The 25,855-nt window shown below is 45.8% G+C and overlaps 1 protein-coding gene across 2 annotated transcripts in view; it reads left to right on the top strand.

The window, feature by feature from the left end:
• Nucleotides 1-14,270: 14,270 nt before the first annotated feature.
• LOC121271360 (AP-1 complex subunit mu-2) overlaps nt 14,271-25,855 on the top strand; it is a 42,138-nt gene continuing 30,553 nt past the window's right edge. The window contains exons 1-3 of one of the 2 annotated variants that reach the window (XM_041177316.1): nt 14,318-14,410; nt 16,779-16,858; nt 24,363-24,519. In XM_041177316.1, the coding sequence (XP_041033250.1) occupies nt 24,399-24,519 (121 nt within the window). In that variant the 5' untranslated portion in view covers nt 14,318-14,410; nt 16,779-16,858; nt 24,363-24,398. Of the gene's footprint in view, nt 14,411-16,778; nt 16,859-24,362; nt 24,520-25,855 lie in introns of both variants that reach the window. The other variant, XM_041177315.1, reaches the window with a different exon arrangement.

Here is a 25,855-nt window from a genome sequence, read left to right on the forward strand (position 1 = left end):
GGCGGGGGAGGTGGAGAAAAGCACAGTCACTTGAATCTTTTAACAAGGTCTTTGGAAAATAGCCTAAACACACTCCCACAATGGTAAAGCCTGTATGATTGGACTAGTCAGCTTCTGTCTCAATTGGAAGCCAATACGATTAGTTACATTTTTCAAACCTTTTTTTTTCTGTTTAGAATGAACTTGTTCCTTTCACCAACTCAGCACATCCCAAAGCACTTTGCAGCCACTGAAATATTTTTGAAGTGTAGTCACAGTTCCCTGACATTGGGATCGCCAGCAGCCAGTTTGCGCAGAGCCAAGCTTCTACAAATGGAAATGTAATCGTGACCAGCTGTAATCTACTCTCTTATAAGGTTGACTGAGGGATCAACATGGAGCAGGACACCGGGGATAACTCCCCTCTGCTCTTCTTTGAAATAGTGCCATGGGATCTTAAACGTTCTGGGCAGCCAGAGGCCGGGGAATGAATTGTCGCCGGCACTCAGCAAAATACAGACCTGTGCGCTTTTGCGAATCGCAAAACGCGCACACGGCCCACATGCGACCTTAGGAGGGATTTTTGTCTTTTCGCGCAGGGCTCGGACTCACAGTGCGTGTTGCAAGCGGCGATGGTGTGTGTGAGGAGCATGGGGGCAGAGGCAGGCCGTGCAGAAGGCCCACCTCCGTTCTTCCAACACAGCAGCCCAGCTCTCAACATCGTTTAAAGGCCCCTAAGCCTCAATGCTCACCCCACTCACCGCCACCACCCCCCCCCCCCCACTCCCACCCCATGCCACCTCACATTTCCCATGTCACTTCTATGGCCCTAATGTATCATCCGTAGCCACTCACCCAGAGTACACTAAGTACAGGTCTTGGATCCATGCAGTAGCAATGGGAATTATTTTAAAGTAATTGAAAACCTCTAACAATCTAAGAAAGCCCTGAATTCAACCTCACTATCATCAATACCGGAACAAAAAGCCCAAAGGAAAAAAAAAGTTGTAATCCTTTAAGTGCCTATAAGGTTTGTAAAAAAAAATGAGAAACCACATCAATGATGTATTCTGTTATTATAATCTTGTAACAGTGTCAATAGCTCTTGGGTCAATAGGACCACCTGCTGAGATTAAGCTTTTGAAACCCAGCCTTCATAATGGAATGGTTGTCATACCAAAAGCTTCCAGCTACACTACAGAACAGATATCCATTCCTGTTTCAAAGTAGAGTACTTGTCAATCAATGGAGAGTGAGCAGGTGCAGACCATTTTTTCTACCTTCACAAGCAAGTTTTTTTTTAACAATGGCTAGACCTGCAAGTCCAACTAAGTAAGTGCACAAAAACATGACAGGAGTGGACTTTTTTTTCACACTGCCCAATGCATTATAGTACTTTCTCCATTGGAAAACTACTGTAATGCACGTGAACAATTACACAATACTGGTTAACATAAGGGTCAACTCACCTTTGCAAGACTGATCCCTATGATGAATCATTGCATTAAAAACACATCACCATTACCATACAGCATCTAATAGTGACATGTAGAGAATGTTCCTGTTTCCCCAGCAGGTTTTCCATTTTCTTTACAAAGTCTCAAACCTGGCATGTTTTTAATGGGCTTCCAGACCCCATACTACCAGATAATGGTGTGCAGGAGGAAATTTGACCTTTGTTCCCCCATATAAGATGAAGAACCCAAGCTCAGCAGTGTGTTTTGCATACTAGGCATTCCCAACCCACTAAAAGGCCAGAGGAAAATGGTGCGGGGTTGGGAATGTGGGGGAAAATCAGATTTCCTCCAAAACAAAAACTAAGTGTGATCATTCACACACTGAATCGCACCTCTGGGCAGCCAGATGAAAATTCGGCCCTTGGTTTAATACCTTATCCGAAAGATGGCACCTCTGATGCTGTAACACTCTTACATTCACCACAACGCCTGTCCACCATCTACAAGGCACAAGTCAGGAGTGTGATGGAATACTCTCCACTTGACTGGATGAGTGCAACTCCAACAACACTCAAGAAGCTCAACACCATCCAGGACAAAGCAGCCCGCTTGATTGGCAACCCATCCACCACCTTAAACAATCACACCCTCCACATTGGCAGCAGTGTGTACCACCTACAAGGTAGACTGCAGCAACTCACCAAGCCACCTTCAACAGCACAGTCCAAACCTACGATCTCTACTGTCTAGAAGGATAAGGACAGCAGATGCTTGGGGACTCCACCACCTGTAAGCTGTTCCCCAAGCCACATGTACACCATCCTGACTTGGGACTATATCACCATTTCTTCACTGTCATTGGAACTCCCTCCCTAGCACCACATGGACCACATGGTTCAAGAAGGCAGCTCACCACCACCTTCTCAAGGGCAATTAAGGATGGGCAACAAATGCTGGCCTAGCCAGCGATGCCCACATCCTAAGAATGAATTTTAAATGGTGTTTGGCAGGTATCATTTGCTTATCCAGTCATAATACAATTCATACAATGGTTTAAAAGTGTGCATGGTTATATATGGATTTGAAATATTTGTACCATGCTATGTTCTTCCTTATTGATGAACTTCGACCCAGGCAGTTCTAGATGGTCTCAATACCCTTTGGGTATGCATGGTGTAAAGTCAGTCTCCGATTCCTATCCAGCAACACAGGGTGGGTTTATGTGAATGTCTGGTGAGGGCAAGGTCAGCTAGCCCTTTGTGCTTGAATAATCTGTCAAAAATCGCTGTCCAGGTTGATGTATGAAGGTTAGTCCAGGCTACAGCCCACCTGTGCCCACTTCCCCCTGCGCGCCTCACCCCACCCCCAAATGCAGCAGGGTCCCAGCAGTTTTAGGAAAGGTTATACAATTATTAACCTGACGAAAAGTTGACTATACCTGCTGTATTGCATTCAGTTCTGGACACCACACCTCAGGAACGATTTATTAGCCTTGGCAGTACAGATTCACTGTAAAGATACTTAGGCTTGGCAGTGGTATATTACAGTTCAATCAGGGTGTTCTGATTGCTGTGGCAACGTGCACTTTTTACAGGTATGTTGCAGATTGGAGCTGTGGATAGTGACGGTAGAGGCTCCATTTTTCTTTCCATCACGTGGCTGACCAAGAATCTCTCCCGCCCTGCCATTGGCGTGTGTTGGCAAGATTTGCAGATACTCAACCTGTTTGGCCATATTATGAATGCACCTTCCCTGGCCATCAAGTTTTGGGGTTGGACTTGAGCCCAGAGCTTCTAGCTTAGAGGCAGAGATGCTACCCACAGCACCACAAGGGTTGGGGTGGTTAAACTATGACGACCAGTTGCATAGGCTTGACTTGAAGTTTAACAGTGATCTAACTCAGATGTTTAAGATGATTAAAGGAGTTAACAGAGTAGATAGGGAGAAGCTTGTGGGGGAGGGGGGTGTGTGTGTGAGGGGGAGGGGGGCAGGGTGTTGTGTGGGGGGAGGTGTGGTGGTCAGATTGGGGGGGTGGAATCCAGAACAAAAGGGACATAACCTTAAAAGCTAGAGCTAAGTCATTCAGGGTGCTGTTAGGAAGAACTTCTTCACACAAAGGGTAGAAGGGTAGTGGAAATCTGGAACTCTCCCACAATAAAAGCTGGTAGTAAGGGAATCAACTGAAAATTGAAAATTTGATGGGTTTTGGGTAAGGACATTATGGAATATGGAACCAAGGAGGATAAATAAAGTTAACATAGAGATAAGTCAAGATTTAACTGAATGGGAGAGTAGGCTCGAGGGGCTGAATGGCCTACTTCTTTTCCTATGTTCTGATTGAAAGAGCTTTTCCCCCTCTGGTTACGTAGGATGATATTGGTCACTTTGCTGGCACATCATGTCTCAATGGTAATAAACCCTTGTGGGTCCTTGTTCTACCTCAACTGGCTAAGATTGTCATTAAGCAAAGACCTTGAAATCAGCAGGCTTGGAAACTCAGCTTCGATTGAGAGTGAATATCTGAATCATTCATTTCAAACAGGGGCAATAAAAGAGAGTAAAATAACAAACTGAAGTTACCGTGTGGTGAGTGAAATGACCTGAGCTTTGATGAAAGACAGGAAGCTGTTTATCTTGAGGCGGTGGGTGGGGGTGGGGAGGACGGTGGTGGGGGGAGACACAGAGAGAGAGAGAGAGAGAGAGAAAGTTGCTTTCGATAATTCAATAGGGGTTAGAGATAAGATGTTGAAGGACTATGCCTGCACTCTCTGATAATCCATCTAGTCCATCTAGCTCATTCAGCACAAACATGGAATCATAGAATGGTTATTGCACAAGAGACCATTCAGCCTGTCATGTCCCTGCTGGCTCTCTACAAGAACAAATAAACTAGTCCCACTCCTCAGCCCTTTTTCCCATAGACCTGCAATTTTATTTTCTCTTCAAGTTCTTATCCAATTCCCTTTTTGAAAACCAGACTATCTACCTTCATACCCATCAGGCAGTTTAAAAATCATCCAAACGTTCTTGAAAAAATGTTGTGCAATCAGCACCATTAGCTTGAAGTGATCTTATTATATATCTGCTTGGTGATGCACTCTCACAACCCTCCCCCTATCCTCATACCATGGATCAGCAGGAATCCAATGAACATGTTAGCGACCCACTTGATTGGCACCCCTTCCACCACCTTAAATGTTCACTCCCTCCTACACTAATGCCCAGTGGCAGCAGGGTGTACCATCTACAAGATGCACTGCAGCAATTCATCAAGGCTCCTTCAACAGCACCTTTCAAACCTGCAACCTCTACCACCCAGAAGGGCAAGGGCAGCATATGAATGGGAACACCACCACCACCTGCAAGTTCCCCTCCAAGCCGCACACTGTCCTGACTGGAACTATATCACCACTTCTTCACTGTCACTGAGTCAAAATCCTGGAACTCCATGCCAAACAGCACAATGGGTGTACCCACATGTCAAGAAACTATCATATTTTTCCTCATATTCTTGCAGAATATTTTGAAGTAGGTTTATGTTTGTGTGTGTGCGTGGTTGTGTGTGTGTGTGTGTGTGAGTGTGGCTGATTTAATTGGGCTGAAGATGGATAGACTGCAAGGTTTAAATTACCAAAGAGGTGAGGTGTAAAACAAGCGTTTAAAATGAAGATAAGTAGAGCTAGGGTGAGCTCAACAGATACAGTGTGAATGATATTTGCATTTTTAGATAAGTGGACAAGTGTTTAATTTTCAAATGGGACATGGAAGATTTTTTACAACTGTCAAGATAAATAAGGCAAGGTTAGCACATTGATTACGGCCAGCACTTTTGGGAACAATGATAACATGAACGATTTTTATATTCTGGGAAAAGTAACTTCTAAAATGGAAACAATGGGATTTAGAAATCAAAAGGGATAAAATATATTTAAAGAAGGATGAAAGGCTGTGTGAGGTGTGGCCGTGTGAGATCTTGAAAGGTGACTGTGTGACTTGGGAAAACAGCCTCCAGCCACCCTGCAGAATTTTGCTGCTCTAGCAACCAAAGTTGTGTTAAAAGCCTTTGGAAGTCCATTGTCCAGTGGGTGCTTCTGGTAATATGACTGGATGACTTTATAAATTTGGTACCTATTTGGACTGTTGCATTAAAGGGGTGTGTAGTTCGGAGTCTGGTTAAGTAGGAATTCTGGGAACTGTTATAACTAAGCAATCTTGTGTGTGTTTAAGTTTATCTTTAAAACCTCTAAAAGGTGGTAGTGGACCCATTACTTCTGACTTCAGTGCCCAAGCCTTCTTGTAATAAATACAAATTGCAAAACTGCGGCGATGGTGTGGCCAAGTTTCCCATGTGGATTTGGTCAGCAAATATCACCCACCATATCATAACACCACACCACACGGACTGTCGCGGTTCAAGAAGGCGGCTCACCACCACCTTCTCAAGGGCAATTAGGGATGGGCAATAAATGTTGACCTAACAGGTGATGCCCACATCCCATGAATGAGTAAATAAAAAATAAAATAAAATAAAGAATTTATTGAGATTTATTTCTTTGGTTGAGCACTGCACATCATTCTTACACAGTGGGAAAAGAGCTGATCTGAAATATAGCTCACATGTTCTTTCAAACAATTGAATTTAATGAATACTAGACAATCTCCCATGAGGAAGCAGCAGTTCAGCAAAATTGATTTAAAGTCTGAAAAAAAATGGGAACAGTGAAGTATTTCTTGAAGTAGTGGCACTGTTGTAGGTTTTGTAGTGCAGTGGGTAGTGTCCCTACCTCTGGGCTAGAAGCTCTGGGTTCAAGTCCCACTTCTGGACTTGATTGTCATGGAAATTATGTTAATAACATGGCCAAATAAGTTCATTGTAAGCCTGTAAATCCATCCCAATATGCCTGATGGCAGGCAGTAAGAGGGGGAGAGTTTCCTGGTCAGCCATCCGGCAGAAAACAATTGCAAACCACTGCAGTGATTTGCCAGGTGTAATCATGGACCAACTCTATGTGCGTCCTTGGTAGCTAATGCTTCCTTAGGGCATGTCACCTGAAGGAGCGGGTGATTAAGAAAGCCAGCGTTAAGGGGAACTTGTTTGGGGCAGTGATATCAAGGAAGCTCAAATATTTTGGATGCATGATGCGAGCAGGAGGGGAATGTTTGGGAAAAAGAGGCGATGCAATGTGAAACATCTGGAAAACATGCACAAGGAAGACCCAAGATAACCTGGGTAGATAAGTCAGAACATGGACTGGCCTCGCTATGGGACAGGCAGTGAGGGCTGTGGAGAAAGATTGTTCGTAGTGTGGCCAACTCTCAGAACGAGGACAGATGCAAAACAGGACAATCTGAAGGAGGAGGAGTAGCCAAAATCCGCGGTGCATAATTCCACAAGCAGCAATGTGATAATGACCAGATAGTCTGCTCATTGGCCAGGATACAGGGAACAACTCCCTTGCTTTTCTTCAAAATGGTGCCATGGGATCTTTTACACCTACCTGAAAGCAGGTGAGGTCTCGGTTTAATGTCTCAGCGAAAAGACACCTCAGCACTGCGCCAGAGTGTCAGCCTTGATTTTCACTCAAACCCTGCAGTGGGACTTGAAACAAGAACCTTACGACTTAGAGTCAAACATGCTACCGACTGAGTCATGGCTGACAGACACGGGAAAGCTGTCTGGTTTTATGGCAATGAGTGTCATTTTGTTTTCAAAACGACCAGACAGCCAAAGTGAAGACCAAACATAATCTTCTGGTGAATTGGGAGTCAGAGGGTGGGGTATAATTGGACCAAGGCATCCGAATGTAATTCATACCCTATTTTAAACTCTTCTAACTTTCATGTTTTATTTTTGTATTTTATCTATTTTTTGACATTTAACCTCCATACGAATGGACAGATGAATAGTATTTCCCTGCCCTGTTCCCAAATCCCTTCAGAATCTTTTCCCATATCTACCTATCCAATATAATCTTGAATATTGCTATCGCTTTAGCCTCAAACACCAGGCCCATAAGTGAATTTCAAGGCCTCACAGTTCTGTGGGGAGAGTTTTCTCTTGCCCATTTCCCCCAGCCCACCCATTTTTTACATTTCAGGAAAAATAGACGAAAAAGGAAAACAATATAACACAACATGAAAGAAACACAGTATAAATTGAAAGGGAAAGGGCCCAGTCAACACTTGGCCTTCATTGGCCATTTATCTGTTTTAGGGATCTTGATGGTGCTGTTCTTCAACATTGGCAGATTTTCAAAGGGAAACAATATCATTCACCGGATGAAGCACTTCGTGGAAGATTTGCAAAGATTAACTATTAGGAAAAAAAACGAAAAGAAAGGACAAATAAAAGGAAGTAAGATAAAATAAAGTACATAACGTGGCAAGATACTGACCGTGCTGGTTTTGAGGACATTTATCAGATCAGTCCAGCTGGCCTCTTCTCATATAAAAAGCAAAATACTGCGGATGCTGGAAATCTAGAACAAAAACAAAAATACCTGGAAAAACTCAGCAGGTCTGACAGCATCTGCGGAGAGGGATACAGTTGACGTTTCAAGTCCGTATGACCCTTCATCAGAACTAAAAAATATAGAAATGAGATTAAATATAAGCTGGTAGAGGGGGGTGGGACAGATAGAGCTCGATAGGGGGCCAGTGATAGTTGGAGGCCAAGAAGAGATTGCCAAAGATGTCATAGACAAAAGGATAAAGGGGTGTTGACAGTGGTGATATTATCTAAAGGATGTGCTAATTGGGACATTAAGGGTAGGAAGCAGGACAAGCTAGTGGCAGAAGGCCCTAGTGGGGGTGGGTGGGGGGAAGGGATCAAAATAGGCTAAAAAGTGGAGATGAAACAATAGTTCGAAATAAATTTTAAAATTGGTGGGAAAAGAAAAATATATTTGTAAAAAAATGATGAATCATTGGAAAAAGTGGGGAGGGATCGGAAAGGGGGTGGGGATGGAGGAGGGAGTTCATGATCTGAAATTGTTGAACTCAATATTAAGTCCGGAAGGCTGTAAAGTGCCTAGTCGGAAGATGAGTTGCTGTTCCTCCAGTTTGCGTTGAGCTTCACTGGAACATTGCAGCAGGCCAAGGACGGACATGTGGGCAAGAGAGCAGGGTGGAGTGTTGAAATGGCAAGCGACAGGGAGGTCTGGGTCATGCTTGCTGACAGCAAAGATCTTAAAGAGAGAAAAGTGAAAAAAAAAGTGAAAAGCAAGGCGATCACCCAGTCTGCGTTTGGTCTCTCCAATGTAGAGGAGACCACATTGGGAGCAGCAGGTGTTCCGCAAAGTGGTCACCCAGTCTGCGTTTGGCCTCTTCTCATGGTGTTTAACATTAAATGCACCTCATCCACTTACCAATATTGGACACAACAACAATAACTTGCATTTATACAATCGCCTTTGATGTAGATAAACAACCTGAGGCGCTTCACAAAAATGTTATCAAACAAAACTTGGCACCACAGTCACATAAGGAGATATTAAGACAGGGGAACAAAATCTGAATCAAAGAGGTAGGTCTTAAGGAGCACCTGAAGGGAGGAGAGGTTAAGGGAGGGAATTCCAGAGCTTAAGGGCCAGGGCAGCTGAAGGCACAGCCGCCAGTGATGGGGACAATTAAATTCGGGGATTCTCAAGAAGTCGAAATAGGAGATTGTTGAGGGTTGGAGGGCTGGAGAGGATTACAGAGATAGAAAGGAGGAGGCCAAGGAAATATCCTGACATCATTAGCATATGTCTGCTAGCCAAGAAAGTAAATCTGAGGTAAAATATTCATCCATAAAAATAAAATTTTGTCATTATCTCCCACTGTTCAAAGTGTCAAAGATGTTATTAAAATAAAAGTAGTCATTGCAGTTCTGGTACATTCATTTTCATCCCCTCCACTTTTCCCTTGCAAGCTTTTCCCTCACAATGGAATTCTATAGTGTTATCCTTCACCTTCTATTTTCTTGTTCCTATAGACTCATGTAGCACAAAAGGCCATTCGGCCCATCATGCTTGGCCTGGTTCTTTAAAAGCACAATCCAATTAGTCTCACTGACATTTACTCTTCTGTAATAGCCCTGCAAATTTTTCCTTTTCAAGTATTTACCCAATTCGCTTTTGCAAATTAGTATTGAATCTACTTCCACCATCCCACCCCCTCCCCTTTCCAAAGGTCGCTTTCCACTGTTATAGGGTTTGTGTCAGAGATAGGGCTATAACACTGCTACTCCAATCAGCCAGCACACACACTCTGAACACAGCTCCACAATTGGAGTGTGGGATCACAGAATTAGCCCTCATAGCCAGTGTCGGGAGGCTTGGTGCATTTAAACAACAGGAATAGAGAGGAAATGGCCAACCCATTGCCATAAACAGAGAACTTTTCTCTCTTTAAGATCTTATAATTGGAAATTTACAGCCCTCTAAACCTTCTATTTCTTACCCGAAATCTAAATCCCTGGTTATGGACCCCTCATGCAAGGTGAATAGGGCCTTCCTATCTACTCTATTCAGAACCCTCATAATTTTATACACTTCAATTAGGTGTCCACTCTGCCTCCTCTGTTCTAAAGAAAACAACCCCAACTTATCCAATCTTTCCTCAGAATTAAAATTCTCCAGTCCAGGCAACATTCTGGCAACTCTCCTTGTATCCTCTCCAGTGCCATCGCATCTTTCTTATGGTACAGTGACCAGAACTCCAGCTGTGGTCAGCCTAGTGTTTTATACAATTCCAGGTATCTTAGCAATACCGTAGCCCGAATGTCTATAACCGTTAGCTGCTGTTAGAAGTCATTCTTGACAGGAGAGAAAGAAAGCTATGCTTAATCATTAGGCCTGAAATCTGTAAGGAACCTCCAATCGATGAACTTGTCTCACCAAATCACGATTGGCCTGTATCTATATTTACTTAACAGCAATTTAGCAGTACAATAATATGCTCTGAACTGTATGTCACTGCAACACAGCCCTAAAGCAATTGCCCACCTGACTTACTAAGAGCAGAATCACAGTGTTTCAGCTAAAATATATATTATAATGCGTCCAGTGTCAACAGGCTAATACTGGGCCCCACACTTCAGGAAGGATGTCAAGGCCTTGATGATGGTGCAGATGAGAAGAGGTTTAGAAGGAATTCCAGAGCTTGGGGCCTTGGTGGCCAAAAACTTGGCAGGCATGGTTCCACTTATGTGGAGAGACTGGAGAAGTTGGTGTTGTTCCCCTTAGGGAGTTGGTTAAGAGATCAGGTAGAGGTCCTCAAAATGGTGAATGGTATTTGCTGGAGAAAATAATAAGAAACTGTTTCCAGTAGTGAAGGATGGCTAACTAAAGGGCACCGGCGATAGTGAAAGGATCAGAGGTGAAAGGGCAATGGAAGCAGATTCAATAGTAACTTGCAAAAGGGAATCAGATAAATACTTGGAAAAAAAACTTGCAGGGCTATATAAGAACAGAGGAGTTGGCCTAATTGGGTAACTCTTTCAAAGATCTAGCATGGGTGATATGGGCCAAATGTCCTCCTTTTGTGCTGCATCATTCTATGATTCTAGTGTCCATTCATCATGTAGGGTTGCCAATCCTCCAGGATGTTATAATACATTACTCATTCACTGAGTAAAGGAAGGATCTGGAGCCAGTCTTTTCTTAACGTTGGGTTTTGTAAATACACCTGAGGGCACGGACACAGACATGGACACGGACACGGGCATGGACACGGGCAGGGGTTCCCTTTCTTCCCCCCCAATCACAGGTGGAAACCGGTTCTTAAATATACTTAAGAATAATGCCCTCGCCTTCTCCCAATTAGTAACAGCTGACCTCACTTACAACTAGAGCAGGTACTTCATTGTGACAGGATTGCAACATTAACACAGCATTGTCCTGGAGTTTCCAGAAATTAAAGATTAATCTCCAGGCACTGCTGCAAGAGACACCTGGGGGAAGAATCACAACTACTAAAAAATACAGTGTTATTGCTTTTTTCCTTCAGTTTTGAACACTTCCATTTCTGAGATGAAAAAGATCGATGATGGAAAAAAGACCATTTGGCCTACCGCCAGGGAGGACCTAATCAACCAGTGGTTGCTTTCCAGTTGACTGCAGGAAATTGGCACGCCACAACGATTGGGCAGCCAATGATGGGGCGGCTGGAGGTCACATGATGAGGCCGCTAGGATTACCCCCAGCTAGAGTTGGCAACTTTATCGCCAGAGCTGCCATCTAGCTCAGCTTGTTTGTTTGTTTTACATCTTCACACACACATTATTCACTATGGGGATGAGCGGGGAAGCCTTGGAAAGAGCAGCAGCTTGGTTATCCTGTTTGAGCCCCATCATTAATGCTCCCGCTGTGGCCAACAAGCCCTGGAGTGGGACTTGGATCCAGAGCTGCTGGCTTAGAGGCAGGGGGCCCTACCTGAGCCTACATTGCTCAGTATCATGACAAGTCGCTGGGCCATGGGCCTGAGTGTGGTGGGGGGGGGGGGGGGGGGGGGGGGGGGGGGGTGGGGGGTGGGGTGGGTGGTGTGTGTACAGTGAGGGTATCTGTGGGGAAGGTCTTGTAACTTGAATCATTGCAAAGAACATGAAAGACTGCAAAGAATAATGTGAATGTAAATATAAATGGTCAATATTCTTTAAGATGAGAGATCTCAGGGATAATTTACAGCAGGGGTAGCAAATCAATTTGTTACAGGAACAATCCAGGATTGCTTCCTACTGATTCTGATAAGGAATGCACTGTTGTTCCATCGACATGACTCTCTGATGGTGAGTGAGTTGTAAAATCCCTCTCTCCGCCCCTTTTGAGTTTTGAAAAACGTTTCTCACTCAGTAACCATCACATGAACTTGCCGCAACGTTCTGTTATTAAAATAACGTCTTGTTTATGTAACTTTTATTTTTGTTTTGGACTTGTTGATTTGGCACCTCCAGCGGTCGTGAGATCTTGTATGCCCCGCCAGGGTTGCTAAGAGACCAAGGCGCGAGGAGGAAGGGGGAGGGTATTGGGATTGAGGCCCTCACTTCTCCTTATTTATGATGGAGCAGGTCCTGTGGCTTTGGCTGGTGGCACAGATAAACACAGAAAACACACATGGCCAAGGGCGTCACAGTTAACCACAGAGCCAGCGGCATACTCGATCCCTAACAGTGAGAGCTTGTCGTAATCAGTATTGAACAGAACACAACAGAGACTCTAGGTCAAGCAGGAGGCACAGTCACGTAAAAATAATGGAACAAAAAGAAACACAAAATCCCCTACGACAACAGCAGAAGCTCTTGTGAAGATTATCTCTCTCTCTTTTCTTTTTAAATTTCAGTATAATTTCCCACCGAAAATGCTCAGTCAGGCTAAGCTCAGGAGCTGACAACCTTCCTGTACCTCAGCCAAGTCACCATCTTTCACACCCGACCTCTGACAGCAACTCATCTAGCCAAACATAGGGCCTTGCAAATGAGATTACGCCCACTCCCACCCCCACCTCTCCGTCCACATCCAAGCACCTTCAAGAAAGGGAGGCGGTGGGGGAGGGGGTATTGGAGGGCAGGTGGGTCCCTGTGGGTAGCAGAGAGGGAAAGAGATGGAGGGAGCTGAGGGTAAGAGTCAGCCTTTTCCCTCCTTGCTATCTCTGCAGCCGTTGCAATGATCAGCCAGAGTGTCCTCGGCTTCTCATCCCACGCCTGCACCGTTACCTCTGCAGTCCCACAAGAATCTGTCCTTGGCCACCTCTTCCTTAACTGTGCACTGCCTCTTGGTCACGTCACCTGAAGGCAATAGATCAGCTGGCAATACCCAACTCTATCCGGACCCCTCAATGCCTCTGTATTGTCAGAACGTTTACATCGTATTGCATGCTACACACCAGCCTCCTCCATATTTCACCTCATCCCATCACCATACCCAACTATTCGGCCCATCTACTGAGAAATAACCTCTCACTCCCACTTCCGCACCGCCCCCCCCCCCTCCCATTACAGCAACCAGATTCCAGATAAGCTGAGGCAGGCAATATAATGGTGGTGAAAGCAGACGGTGCTTATGAGGGAGAGGGTGCATGTCACCTCCAGTCCTAACTATTCCAATGCTCGCCTGACCAAGCTTCCAACCAACCACAGTAGTTTGAACGCAGCAGTTGCTTAACACACAGCAAGATCCCACAGACAGCAGTGCAGCGAGCGTGTGGTTTAATTCCTGTTTGACAAACTCTGGACGATAAAAAAGGTGATGGGCACAGGGACTGGGTGCAATCCAGAATCGCGCCAACAAAAAAAAACATTCAGCCCATCCGCTCCGAGATACTCTCCCAAACCCCCACCCCCCCAAACACTGCAACCAACCCTTTCTGAAGTGAGTCCAAGGCTTCTTCCTGTTCTTGCTGCACCAGGTTGTGAGGAAGCCTGTGGTGTTGAGAGGGAGGAGGTTCCTGTCTTGTCAAAAGCATGCCTAACTTTGCCTTGTGGTGTCCCTCACACATGGTATTTGGCTTCTGAGTCATTTTCCAGAGTGACCTCCCCTCATAAACGCTGCAAAACGGCGACTGGGGTGAGGAAGGGGTTAATTAACTGAATATGATCCCCAAACTCTTGGCATTAAGTATTTCCTCCAAGCTGTTTACACCTTTGCTTCCACTTTCTGGTCCCATTTTTTTATATATATATATATTTCTGTGAACTCATCAGACCGGCCTTTGATCTCGTTGAGACGGTGTTCCAGCCGGGTGCACAGGCGCCTGGTCCTCTTTTTCTCTCGGAGGAGCTAAATCCCGAGCGGCACACCTGAGAGCCTCCCTCCCTTTAAGGGGCGGGCCAGTGACACATTTACCTGCGAACGGTGACGTGGGCGTGTGGCTGACTCGGCTGGGTGGCAGGAAGGAGGAAGCTGCCCTTTTGGCTCTCGTTGGGAATCTCAGCAAGTTCTCAAATCACTGAGGCAATGTCAGCTTCTGCAATCTTTATTCTGGATCTTAAAGGCAAGGTAGGTGTTTAATTGACACACAGACAAGAACCAAAAAAATAATATACCAGGCTCAGGCTGGCACAAGAGGAATAAGCTTTCCAGCCCAAACTGCCTAGTGCCATCCCAGAGATCCCAAGGCGATGAGTTGGGGGGGGGTGGGGGGGGGGGTGCGGAAAAGCAATCCAGCCTTATCACCTCGAGTGCCACCTGCAGCTTTGGCTGGCTCGACTAATTTTAAGTTGCACCTGAGATGGATCTCCACCCTATTTCGGGAAGTTAACACAAGGCAGGGTCGCTGTATTGTAATGATTTTGTGTAAAGGCAGAATAATGCTCAGCTGAGCCCAATGTATGGCAAGGCCTTAATGGTGTCACATATTTACCACGCCCCCATTCGATCAAAAGCTGGTGGGCAGCGTGAATTTGTTTATTTATTTTGGATTCTAATTCCTCAAGTTTCAATCCGATTTGACTTCTTTTGCTCCTGGGGGTGAATTCCTGTTTCCAGTTGCCCGGGTACCCTCTTGGTGACCTGGGTCAGACTCCTGAAACCGGGCCCCCGCATGGGTCTCACCAGGTCGATGATGCTTGTGTAATGCTTTGTGGCTCATTGGGTAGCTCTCTTGCCCACCCCACCCCCGATTCCAGAAGGCTGTGGGTTCAAGTCCCACTCCGCCGACCTGAGCGCAAAGGTCTCGGCTGATGCTCCTGGTGCTGTAGTGGGGTGGGGGAGGGGCTGTGTGAGATGCTGGTCTTCAGATGTGGCATTAAACCCTATCTACCCTCTTGGATGGATCAGATCCATCGCATGGCACTATTTTGAAGAAGAGCAGGGTCCCTGGTGTTTGGTCCAATATTTATCCCTCAATTAGCATCACAAAAAACAGGTTATCTGGTCATTAATTTATTGGTGTTTGTGGGAGCTTGCTGTGCACAAATTGGCTGCTGCCTTTCTCATGTTACAATGGTGACTATTTTTCAAAAGTGCTTAATTGGTTGTAAAGTGCTTCGGGACATCCTGGGATTGTAAAGGGTGCTATAGAAGTGCAAGTCTTGCTTTACCTGTATTGTGAGGAGATCTCTGCTTGACTTTGAGTTGAGTATTTGAGTGAATGTGTGAAGTTTCTAATGGTTGCACTCCTTCAAAATCCGACTGTGTTAAACAAGGCAGGTTGTATTAAACAAAAACCCACTCTCCTCCCCACAAGGTGTGGCTTGCAGTATAATTCCTTTTGGCAGAGCGATTAGTGGATTGTGTAGTTAAAGAGTGATCTGATCAGCTTGTGTGGAGCCTAAACACCAGCGAGGAGCAGTTGGGCTGAATGGCCTGTTTTTTTGCTCTGTAGGAGTTAATATGTTTGACACCTTCAGGTCCATCTAGGTTAATGAAGAATGGCGGCTCTGTAACTGGCTCCAGTGCCCGAGGGAGGTTTCTTGCTCAAAACACCAGCTGGAAGCGTGGGTGGTGGGCGAAGACTCAACTGTGATGCCCCACGTGTGTGAGCAGCATGTCAAAACACCCACCAGATCCTCTGACGAGGTTGCCCAATTGGATGAGCAGCTGGAGGCTAGACAGTTCCCGAGCAACAACTTTTAGGGAGGTGGCTGGAAGAAGGTATTTAATTTAGCAAAGGGATGTCTTTAAGGGAGTGATTAGAAAGGCAAATGTAATGGTGGCTTTTATTGCAAGGGGAATTGAGCATAAAAACAGGCAACTATTGCCACGGCTATACAAAGCCTTTGTAAGACCACATCTGGAGTACTGTGTACAGTTTTGATCTACTTTCTTCAGAAGGAAGTAGTTCAGAGAAGGTTCACCCAACTGATTCCCAGAATGAAGGGGCTTGTCTGGTGAAGAAAGGTTTAATGGGTTGGGCCTATACTTGTTGAAATTTAAAAGAATGGGAGGCGATCTTATTGAAACCTATAAGTTCCGGAAGAGACTTGACAGAGTGGGTGCTGAGTAGAAGTTTCCCCCTTGTGCAGGGAGTCCAGAACAAAGGGACACAATTTAAAAATTAGGGGTCTCCTATTTAGGACGGAGATGAGGAGAATTTATTTTCTCTCAGAGGGTATCTCATCTGTGGAATTCTCTTCCCCAGCGAGCAGTGGAGTCTGGGTCACTGAATGTATTCAAGGCTGAGTTAGACAGGTTTTTGATTGACAAGAGAGTCAACAGTTACAGGGGACAGGAGGAAAGTGGACTTGAGGCCACAATCAGATCAGTCGTGATCTTATTGAACGGTGGAGCGGGTTGGGGGTGTGGAGAGGTGGCTGAATGGCCTACTTCCACAGGAAAGCGGATCTGAGGCCGCAATCAGGTCGGGCAGAATGGTGGAGCATGCTCGAGGGGCCCTGCTCCTAATTCTTGACTCCTTTGTGTTTAGGAAGAATAACAGTGATACGAGATAATTTAGACAGCGATGGGAGGAAAAGACAGTTTGCAAATGGACAGGAGCAAAGAAAGGTAGCGACAAAATTATATTTGAAAACATTCTTCATTTAATTTTTTTAAATTTTGAAACGTTGGTGCACTGAAAAGCAAAACAACGCAATTCCCCAACACCTAAGGATCTTTCGCCCTAGTGATAACAAGAGATTGTCCAGGGAGCTGCGACTCTATAATTCTTCTCTTCCATTCCTCGTGACTTTTGGCCATTTCACTATCATCTCTGAGCCGGAAGGTTGTTAGCTCAAGCCCAACTTGAGCAAGGAAACAAAATCGAGGTTGACACACCCAGTGCCGGACTGAGGGAGTGCTGCACTGCCCAAGGTGCTGTCCTGCGGGTGAGATGCTAAAACTGAGGACCCATCTGCCCTCTCAAGTGGGCGTATCAGGTGCCAAGCCACTCTTTGGGGGAAAGAGTGGGGCAGTTCTCCCCGGTGACCTGGCCAACTTTTCTCCCTCATTCGAAATTGAAACACAAGAGGATCAGCCATGATCTTATTGAATGGAGGAGCAGCCTCGAGGGGCCGAATGGTCTACTCCTGCTCCTATTCCTTATGTTCTTATATCAGTTGAACAGGTTATTTATTCTCATTTTTTTTGTGGAGGGTTGCTGCTCTCTGAAGGCTTGGCGATTTTTGAGCCTGATTAGGTATGTTGGCAGGTTATGTATGAATTTTTTATTTCCATAGAACCACAAAATGATGCAACACTGAAGGATGCCATTCAGCCCTGATGTCTGTGTCAGCCCTTTGGAAGACCTATCCAATTAATCCCATTCCCCCCACTCATCCCCCATACTCTTTTTTTTTTAAATCTTCAAGAATGTCTATTTCTCAAAGTTACTATTGAATCTGCGTCCATCGCCCCTTCAGGCAAATCGTAATAACTCGCTGTGCTTTTAAAAAGAAAAGTTAAATGACCAATTACATTAAACGCTTTGCCCCTGGATTGTAAACCCTTCTTCCACGAGAAACAGGTTTTCTCTATTTTCTCTGTCGCAACTGTTCATGATTTTGAACACCTCTATCGAGTCGCCGCTTAAATGATCAAATCTTGTAGGTCTGCCGTGCTAAACAGGATGCCTTTTTCTAATGCTTTGAGTCGAAGGCCGGGATTTTCTGGCCCTATTGTGGGTGGGACCCACCGTGGGTGAGGCAGCCCCCAGGCCGGAGGTCCATTGACTTGCGGCAGGACCGGAAGAATGTGGCAGTGGGTGGGTGCTGAAAATAACCTTCAGCCCCTTGGCATGCAGTCTGTACCCTTCCAATTCTGGGCTCTTGCTCACCCGCTATTTTAATTTCTCCAGCGCTGATTGCTGTGCCTTCAGATGCTTTGGCCCTAAACTCTGGAATTCCCTCCTAGAACCCCTCTGCCTACCTACCTTTCTCTCCTTCTTTAAGACCCTCCTTCCAAACTCTTGCTCCGACCAACCCTAATATCTCCTTGTGTCAAAAGCTGTTTGATGACACACCTGTGGAGGAGGTTCTAGTACTCTAGAGGTGGCATATAAATGCAAGTTGTTGTTATTTAGGTGGAGAATAAAATAACGCCTTTCAGAATTTTCAAGATCAAAAATTTGCTGACCTCCGTTTAATTTATAACCCAGTTGGAAGTCAATGAGTTGCAGCAGGTAATCAGCTTTTGTGTTCAGCTGATGCCACAGGAATGTGGGAGCGAATCAAAAAGGGCAGAGGTCAAATTTAAAAGAAGTGTGCTTTGTAAGTAAAATTACCAAAACTTCAAAGGTCGGACACCAGTTCTCTTCGCATTTTTTTTTTTAACGTGGCCCTGAACACAAAACTGACTTTGTTCAACGGTGACAGGCCCGCCATTTTGAAATCTGGTTTCCATGGCCACTGTGCCCTCTGCCAATGTGCGTTAGCGGCAAAGATGGCCGCCAATACATGGCTGCGTGTGCTCACTGGCCCACGATAGCATAGAAAACCGATTACGCTGCGGCCCAGGTTACGGCTTTGATTTATTACACATTCCGAATATTTAAGTACTTTGTACCAGGGCGATTAAAGCGCAAACTGCGTATGTACCCCCATGAGGGCAGAGTAGTGCCACACAGGCCTCAGGGCTCTGCTTCACAATCTAATTGGGCCAGAGCTTCATCCGTTTCTGGAATAATCCATTTTCCCCTTTGTCACCAGCCTTTTGGACACCTATACTACCATATATTATCAATTTTATCCTGTTGTCACATTTAACGAGAAAGAAAATGAGGCATTTTGGAGTTTGCAAGGGAAGACAACCCTGCGTTCTGTCTTTTCTTGCTTTGTATTCATTACCCTCTAGTGGTGCATAAGAGGGCAGCTTGCTACTGCATAGCTGTAGGGAATTGGATGAAAATTAGATTAAGTAAGGGAGTGGTATGAACTTTTGAACGAAGATTAGATAATTTAAATTTGAATTGCTGCAAGTTCAATAGTGAAAAATAGTGAAATCAGTAGTAGGTTTTTTTTCTTTATTCTTTCATGGGATGTGGGTGTCACTGGCAAGGCCAGCATTTGTTGCCCGTCCCTAATTGCCCTTGAACTGAATGGTTTGCCACACCATTTCTGGGGGCAGTTAAGAGTGAACCAAGCTGCTGTGGCACTGGTAGACCAGACCAGGCAATGATGGCAGATTTCCTCCCCTAAAGGGGCATGAGTGAGCCAGATGGGTTTTTCCGACAATTGCCAATTGCTTCTTGGGGCAGAGCTTTGCTCTTGGTGCGCAGGATCGGCGGGGGTGGGCAGTCAGGAGGCTGACCACCTCCTCCCACAGTCAACAGCGCATCGCAATTTCATGCTGGCCGGCCAGTTAAGACCCGCCCAGCGTGATACGCGAGCAGCAGCGCTCAGCGCTGTCAGTGCAGACGCTTCGGGGGGGGGGTGGGGGAGTGGAGATGAGGACGAGTGGGGCCGAGCGCAAAGCCCATGCACGCGAACGAGCGCTGAATAATCTCCCTGAGGCACAGAGCTGCCTCAGGGAGATGAAGAGTATGGTGAAAAAAAGTATCAAACAACAGGAAAATGTTAAGAAAACATGTCCATGTCATGTGACTCTGTCACATCAGCAGGGACACGTTTTTAATTTTAAAAAAATTAAATTTTCGTTTCATTTGTATTTGGGTTTGGAAAGCTCACCCCGCCTGTGAATGGGGTTTCCAAAATAACGCAAAGCCGCTCGGCCTTTTGGCCTGTCCGCCCACCGGTCAGTTGAACAGGCAGTGAAAAATGAGGGACAATTGATAACTTAATGGCCTTAACCGGCCTTTTGATTGTCGGTGGACGAGCTGCCGGCTCTGGCGCGAGCCTGCCGACCGAACTATCGTGCCGCTGCACATTCGGCTGATGTCAACGCGCGCCATTTCACGCTCAGTCGGACAGGCCTGCTGAGCGACAAACACTGCCCGTGGTCACTGCTACCGAACCCAGCTTTCCATTCCAGATTATTATTTGATTTCTAATTCCATCAGCTGCTCTGGTGGGATTTGAACCCTTGTCCCCAGAACATTAGCCTGGGCCTATGGAATACTAGTTCAGTGACATTACCACTACACCACCATCTCTACCCCCCCGCCCCCCCCACCCACCCCACCCACCCCCAACAGACATCACCATAAAATGGAGGCCGTCGCTCGCAATGATGTCACACCTCTGCCCACAGGGGGAGGTGCCGGAGGACCTAAGAACAGCTAATGTGGTTCCGCTATTTAAGAAGGGTTGTAGAGATAAGCCAGGGAACTACAGGCCAGTGAGTCTCACGTCAGGGGTAGGGAAACTATTGGAGAAAGTTCTGAAGGAGAGTATCTATTTCCATTTGGAGAGGCAAGGTTTGATCAGGGATAGTCAGCTTGGCTTTGTCAGAGGGAGGTCATACCTAACAAATTTGATTGAATGTTTTGAGGAGGTGACCAGGTGTGTAGATGAGGGTAGCGTAGTTGATGTAGTTTATATGGATTTCAGCAAAGCCTTTGACAAGGCCCCACATGGGAGACTTATAAAGAAGGCAAAGGCACATGGGATACCGGGTAATTTGATAAGGTGGATTCAAAATTGGTTTAGTTGTAGGAGGCAGAGGGTGATGACAGAAGGATGCTTTAGTGACTGGAAGCCAGTGTCCAGTGGCGTACCACAGGGATCTGTGCTTGGTCCCCTATTATTCGTCATTTATATAAATGACATAGATGACTATGTGGGGTGTAGGATTAGTAAGCTTGTGGATGACACAAAGATTGGCTGAGTGGTTAACAGTGAGGTTGAGTGTCTTGGGCTACAGGAAGATATAGACGGGATGGGCAGATAAGTGACAGATGGAATTTAACCCTGAAAAGTGTGAGATGATACACTTTGGAAGGAGTAATTTGACAAGGAAGTATTCAATGAACAACATGACACTAGGAAGTCCTGAGGAACAAAGGGACCTTGGCGTGTGTGTCCATAGATCTCTGAAGGCGGAGGGGCATGTTAGTGGGGTGGTGAAAAAGGCATATGGGACACTTGCCTTTATCAATCGAGGCATAGATTACAAAAGTAGGGAGATCATGTTGGAGTTGTATAGAACCTTGGTGAGGCCACAGCTGGAGTACTGTGTGTAGTTCTGGTCACCACATTGTAGGAAGGATGTGACTGCACTGGAGGGGGTGCAGAGGAGATTCACCAGGATATTGCCTGGGAGGAAACATTTAAGTTACAAAGAGAGGTTGGATAGACTTGGGTTGTTTTCATTGGAGCAGAGAAGACTGAGGGGCGACCTGATCGAGGTGTACAAGATTATGAGGGGCATGGACAGGGTGGATAGGGAACAGCTGTTCCCCTTAGTTGAAGGGTCAGTCAAGAGGGTACATAAGTTCAAGGTGAGGGGCAGGAGGTTTAGGGGGGATGTGAGGAAAACCTTTTCTACCCAGACAGTCTGGAATGCGCTGCCTGGGAGGGTGGTGGAGGCGGGTTAGCCTCACATCCTTTAAAAAGTACCTGGATGAGCACTTGGCACGTCATAACATTCAAGGCTATGGGCCAAGTGCTGGTAAATGGGATTAGGTAGGTAGGTCAGGTGTTTCTCACATGTCAGTGCAGACTCGATGGGCCGAAGAGTTTCTTCTGCACTGTGTGATTCTGTGCATGCACTGCACTGGCAGCAAGCGCTGACTTCCATGGCAGCTGGCTCTCCCACAACGTATTTGGTTTGCCACCTGAATAACTTTTCAGTCTTTAAAATAACCAGTGTGTGAAGATTAAAAATCAAATTGCGCATGCTGGAATTAGGAGAAGGGAACGCTCACAGACTCTCCATCCGGGGGTTGCCCTGGACCCTCCAAGAATTGCAGGTTAATCTCCGGGACACTTCTGAGAGCAAAAAAAACCTGGGAGAAAAATCATAGAGAGTGTTCTCAAAAAAGAAACTACATTTTATTTCACTTTGTTCAAACACTTTCACTTACTCATTGTAAAAACAGGAGACTTGGCCAAAGACCATTTCACTAACAATGAAGAATCATTCAATTGGATGCCAGAGTCTGTTCCCATTCTCATTGGTTGTGGGAAGTGGAGCATTATGGACCAATGGTGTGGGTGTGTAGGGCGGGGTGCTTTGAGACAGGAGGCCCTACGATAAAACCTCCAGGTAAGTCCAACCAGAGTTGGTCACGGTAGTGGATTCTATTGTTTAAATTTAGGATTTATTCACCAATGAGGAAGTAGCCCACTCCAAACACTGAGGTCGACAAAATGCCAACTGGACGAACCAATCATTCGGAAGTATAAGTAGAAATAGGACTGAGCTGCTTGTGTTCCAAGTGCTACAACAGGGAGTGGTTGAAGTGACTAGTATCAAAGCATTTAAAGGGAAGCGAGACAAGCATTTGAGAGAGGAGGGAACAGAGGGTGGATTTAGATGAGGAAGAGATGGGAGGAGGCTCAGGCTGAGCATAAAAGCCAGTTGCAAAGGAGAGTCGCATTGAACTTGATAAGTTAATTCTGTTTCTTGCTCCACAGCTTCTGCCAGACCCGCTGAGTTTCTCCAGCACTTCCTGTTTTTCTTTCCGTTCTCCTCCAGCACCCGCAGTATTTTGCTTTGGTACAAATGCCAGCATGGACTGGTTGGGCCAAATGGCCTGTTTCATGCTCTATGTAATCCTTTGTATGTAAGGGCTGATTTCCCAGGCCTTTGGAAGGGGTGAGACGGGAGTTGAAGCTAGGCCTACAGGTTAGGCATGCCTGAATGAGAGGAGGAAAAAAAATGGTGTTAAAGTGCAAGAGTTGGGTATTGTAGCTCTTGGTGCAAAGAGGGTGGGTTTTGTAAGGCTATGAGTGTGATTGTTTAAGAATGAAGCTGGGAAATGGATGTGATGATGCTGAACCAAACGGGATGATCACCTCAAGATAGGCATTGGAAAGGCCTCAGAAAGACAAACTGCCCCCAAAATGGGAAATGGATGGGGGAAACCAAGCAGGAGGCGAATATGGCTAAATATTGACCAAACTTTTCATTGGCTGCTGGGCCTGCTGTGTTTTCTGTTTTTAGTTTTGTTTACAAAGTTGCTGCAAACATAAATCTCTGGGACTGTGGGGCTGAGTGGTGGAGGGATGTAAACATTCTCTCAGGATGTGGGTGTCACAGGCAAGACCACAATTTAATGCCCACCCCTCGTTGCCCTGAGCCGTTGGTCATGGGCCTCTTTCTTCATGATGTGATGGTAATATCTGTCTCTAGGGTGGAGTGCTGCCCAGATGTGGAGAGGGAGCCCAGATGTTGGTTTGCAGCCTGGTTCTGTTGCGAGGCTTAGAGATCCTTCTGTAAGGTGTGATGTTTGGAATGGCTGTCGGCTTACTGATACAATGAGCATGGAAATTCAGTTGCTGCACACTGGCCTTTAGGACTGCGTCAGTAATGATGGAAGAGCTGGGGGAAGATGTGGGATTAATTGGAATGCTCTTCAAAAGAGCCAGTGGGGACCTCCTGGGCCAAATGGCCTACTTCCATGCTCTGCTAATCTATGTAATTGTAGAAATTGCAGAAACCAATTTGTGCACAGCAAGCTCCTACAAACAAATAATGACCAGATCATCTGTTTTGGTGATGTCAGGTGAGGGGATAAATTGTTGGTCAGGGCACAGGTGAGAACTGCACTGCTCTTTTTAGTGTCTTAAGATCTTGTACATCCACCCGAGAGGGCAGCCAAGAAAGGAAAAGAAAAGTTGTGGACCCTGCCCTTTAGAAAGTCTTGTGGCGCAGTGTACTCACCTCCTTGCCTCTTGATGGCCAAAGAAGAAGCATTCATAACGGGGCCCAACAGGTTAATTATCAACTTGTAAATCCTTCCAACACACGCCAATGGCATGTGGTAAGATTGGGAGAGCATCCTGGTCAGCCATACTTGTTGTGAAGTGATGCCCCTCAAGCTAAAGCCTCTGGCTTTATCCTAACAACTAACAGATGTATGTGTGTGCTTTGTCTGACTTGTGTGTCTCTAGTTGTGGGAAGTTTAATAACCTTTAATCCTTATCTTTCTTTAAACTCTCCACTGGGACAGCCCCTGATATGTCGGAACTACAAAGGTGATGTGAATATGTCGGAGATTGAGCACTTCATTCCGATTCTAACACAGAAAGAAGATGAAGGGGCATTGTCTCCACTGCTGACACATGGCAAAGTTCATTTCTTGTGGATTAAACACAGCAACCTGTACCGTATCCTTTCTATAGTCTAGAGAATGTCTGCACCGAATGGTGGATAAGTACTTGGAATTGTCTGGAACCAGAGCGATAATAGATTCATCGGTTGTTCCAACATGCAGGTTAATTGTGGGCTGGAATGCTGGATCAGTTCTTCTAGCTTTGCCTCTCCTTCTTTAATTGCTAGTCATTTGACTAAGCTGTCGCCGTGGTTAGTTGTGCGTGCCCTCCCTTCCTCCCTCTGGTGCTTGCACTCTCCTTCTCCCAGAGAGACTTCACAAAGTCTTTCCTCACCATCACCTTGTGACAAAATTGTGCAACTACACTGTGACAACTCACATGCAGAAGAGACAAGTCTCCTCCAACTTTCTGCCCTTGATCATCGCCCAGTGAGCCATACTAGAGTGAGCAAGCGAATGTCTGGATGGGCCAGGGTGAGAAGGAACGAATCTGCACAGCAGGAACTATGACCGTGTAATCTGAGCATGTTAGGGGTCTGGGCTGATCCAACTATAAATACTCCATGTTGTTGTTCAGTAAAGACCTTTGCACTTGTCCCTTCTACGAACACATCAAAATCTGGCTCATAACACTAGAATTAAGTGCAGGAGTAGGTCATTCAACCCCTTGGCCAGGTTCCATCATTCGAGAAGATCATGGCTGATCTGATTGTGGCTTTAACTCCCTGCGCCACCTCCATAACCCTGACTCCCTTGTTGATCAAAAGCCTGTCCAACTCCACCGCCACTGCTCTCTGGCAGAGAGAAGAAATTGCCCCTCATCTCCGTCTTATATGGGAGACCCTTTATTTTGAAACCGTGTCCCTGAGTTCTTAGATTCTCCCACGAGGGGAAACATCCTCTCAGCATCTACTCTGTCAAGCCCCCTCAGGATCCGATACGTTTCAATAAGATCACCTCTCATTCTTCTAAACTCCGCCAAGTATGGGAGCAACCTGCTCAACCATTCCTCATAAGACAAACTCCTTCGTCCCAGGAATCAGCCGTTGTGGCACAGCTGCTGGTAAATTCCAAGCTGCCCAAACCCCAGTTGCAATTACACTTAGACACAGGATTGGCTTTACACAGTAAACAGTACTTTAAAACAGTTCCACAAGATCTTAACTACTCTCAGAGCTAACCTTTCCCTTTTCTGTTCAGCAGCTATCCTTATAGATTTCAAAACCTATAGAATTCCAGTCATTTTTACCACACAGTGCCTTTTTTTCTTGGGGTGTCCTCTGAGGCTGACAGCAACTGGTTCTTCAGGTCTGGCCTTCTGGGAGATCTGACCAGCCACCCTGCTGTCTTCTGGGAGATCTACCAGCTACCCCCTCACATTGGCTGCAGTA

This window comes from Carcharodon carcharias, chromosome 30 (assembly GCF_017639515.1).
Source record: "Carcharodon carcharias isolate sCarCar2 chromosome 30, sCarCar2.pri, whole genome shotgun sequence".
Classification (NCBI taxonomy): domain Eukaryota; kingdom Metazoa; phylum Chordata; class Chondrichthyes; order Lamniformes; family Lamnidae; genus Carcharodon; species Carcharodon carcharias.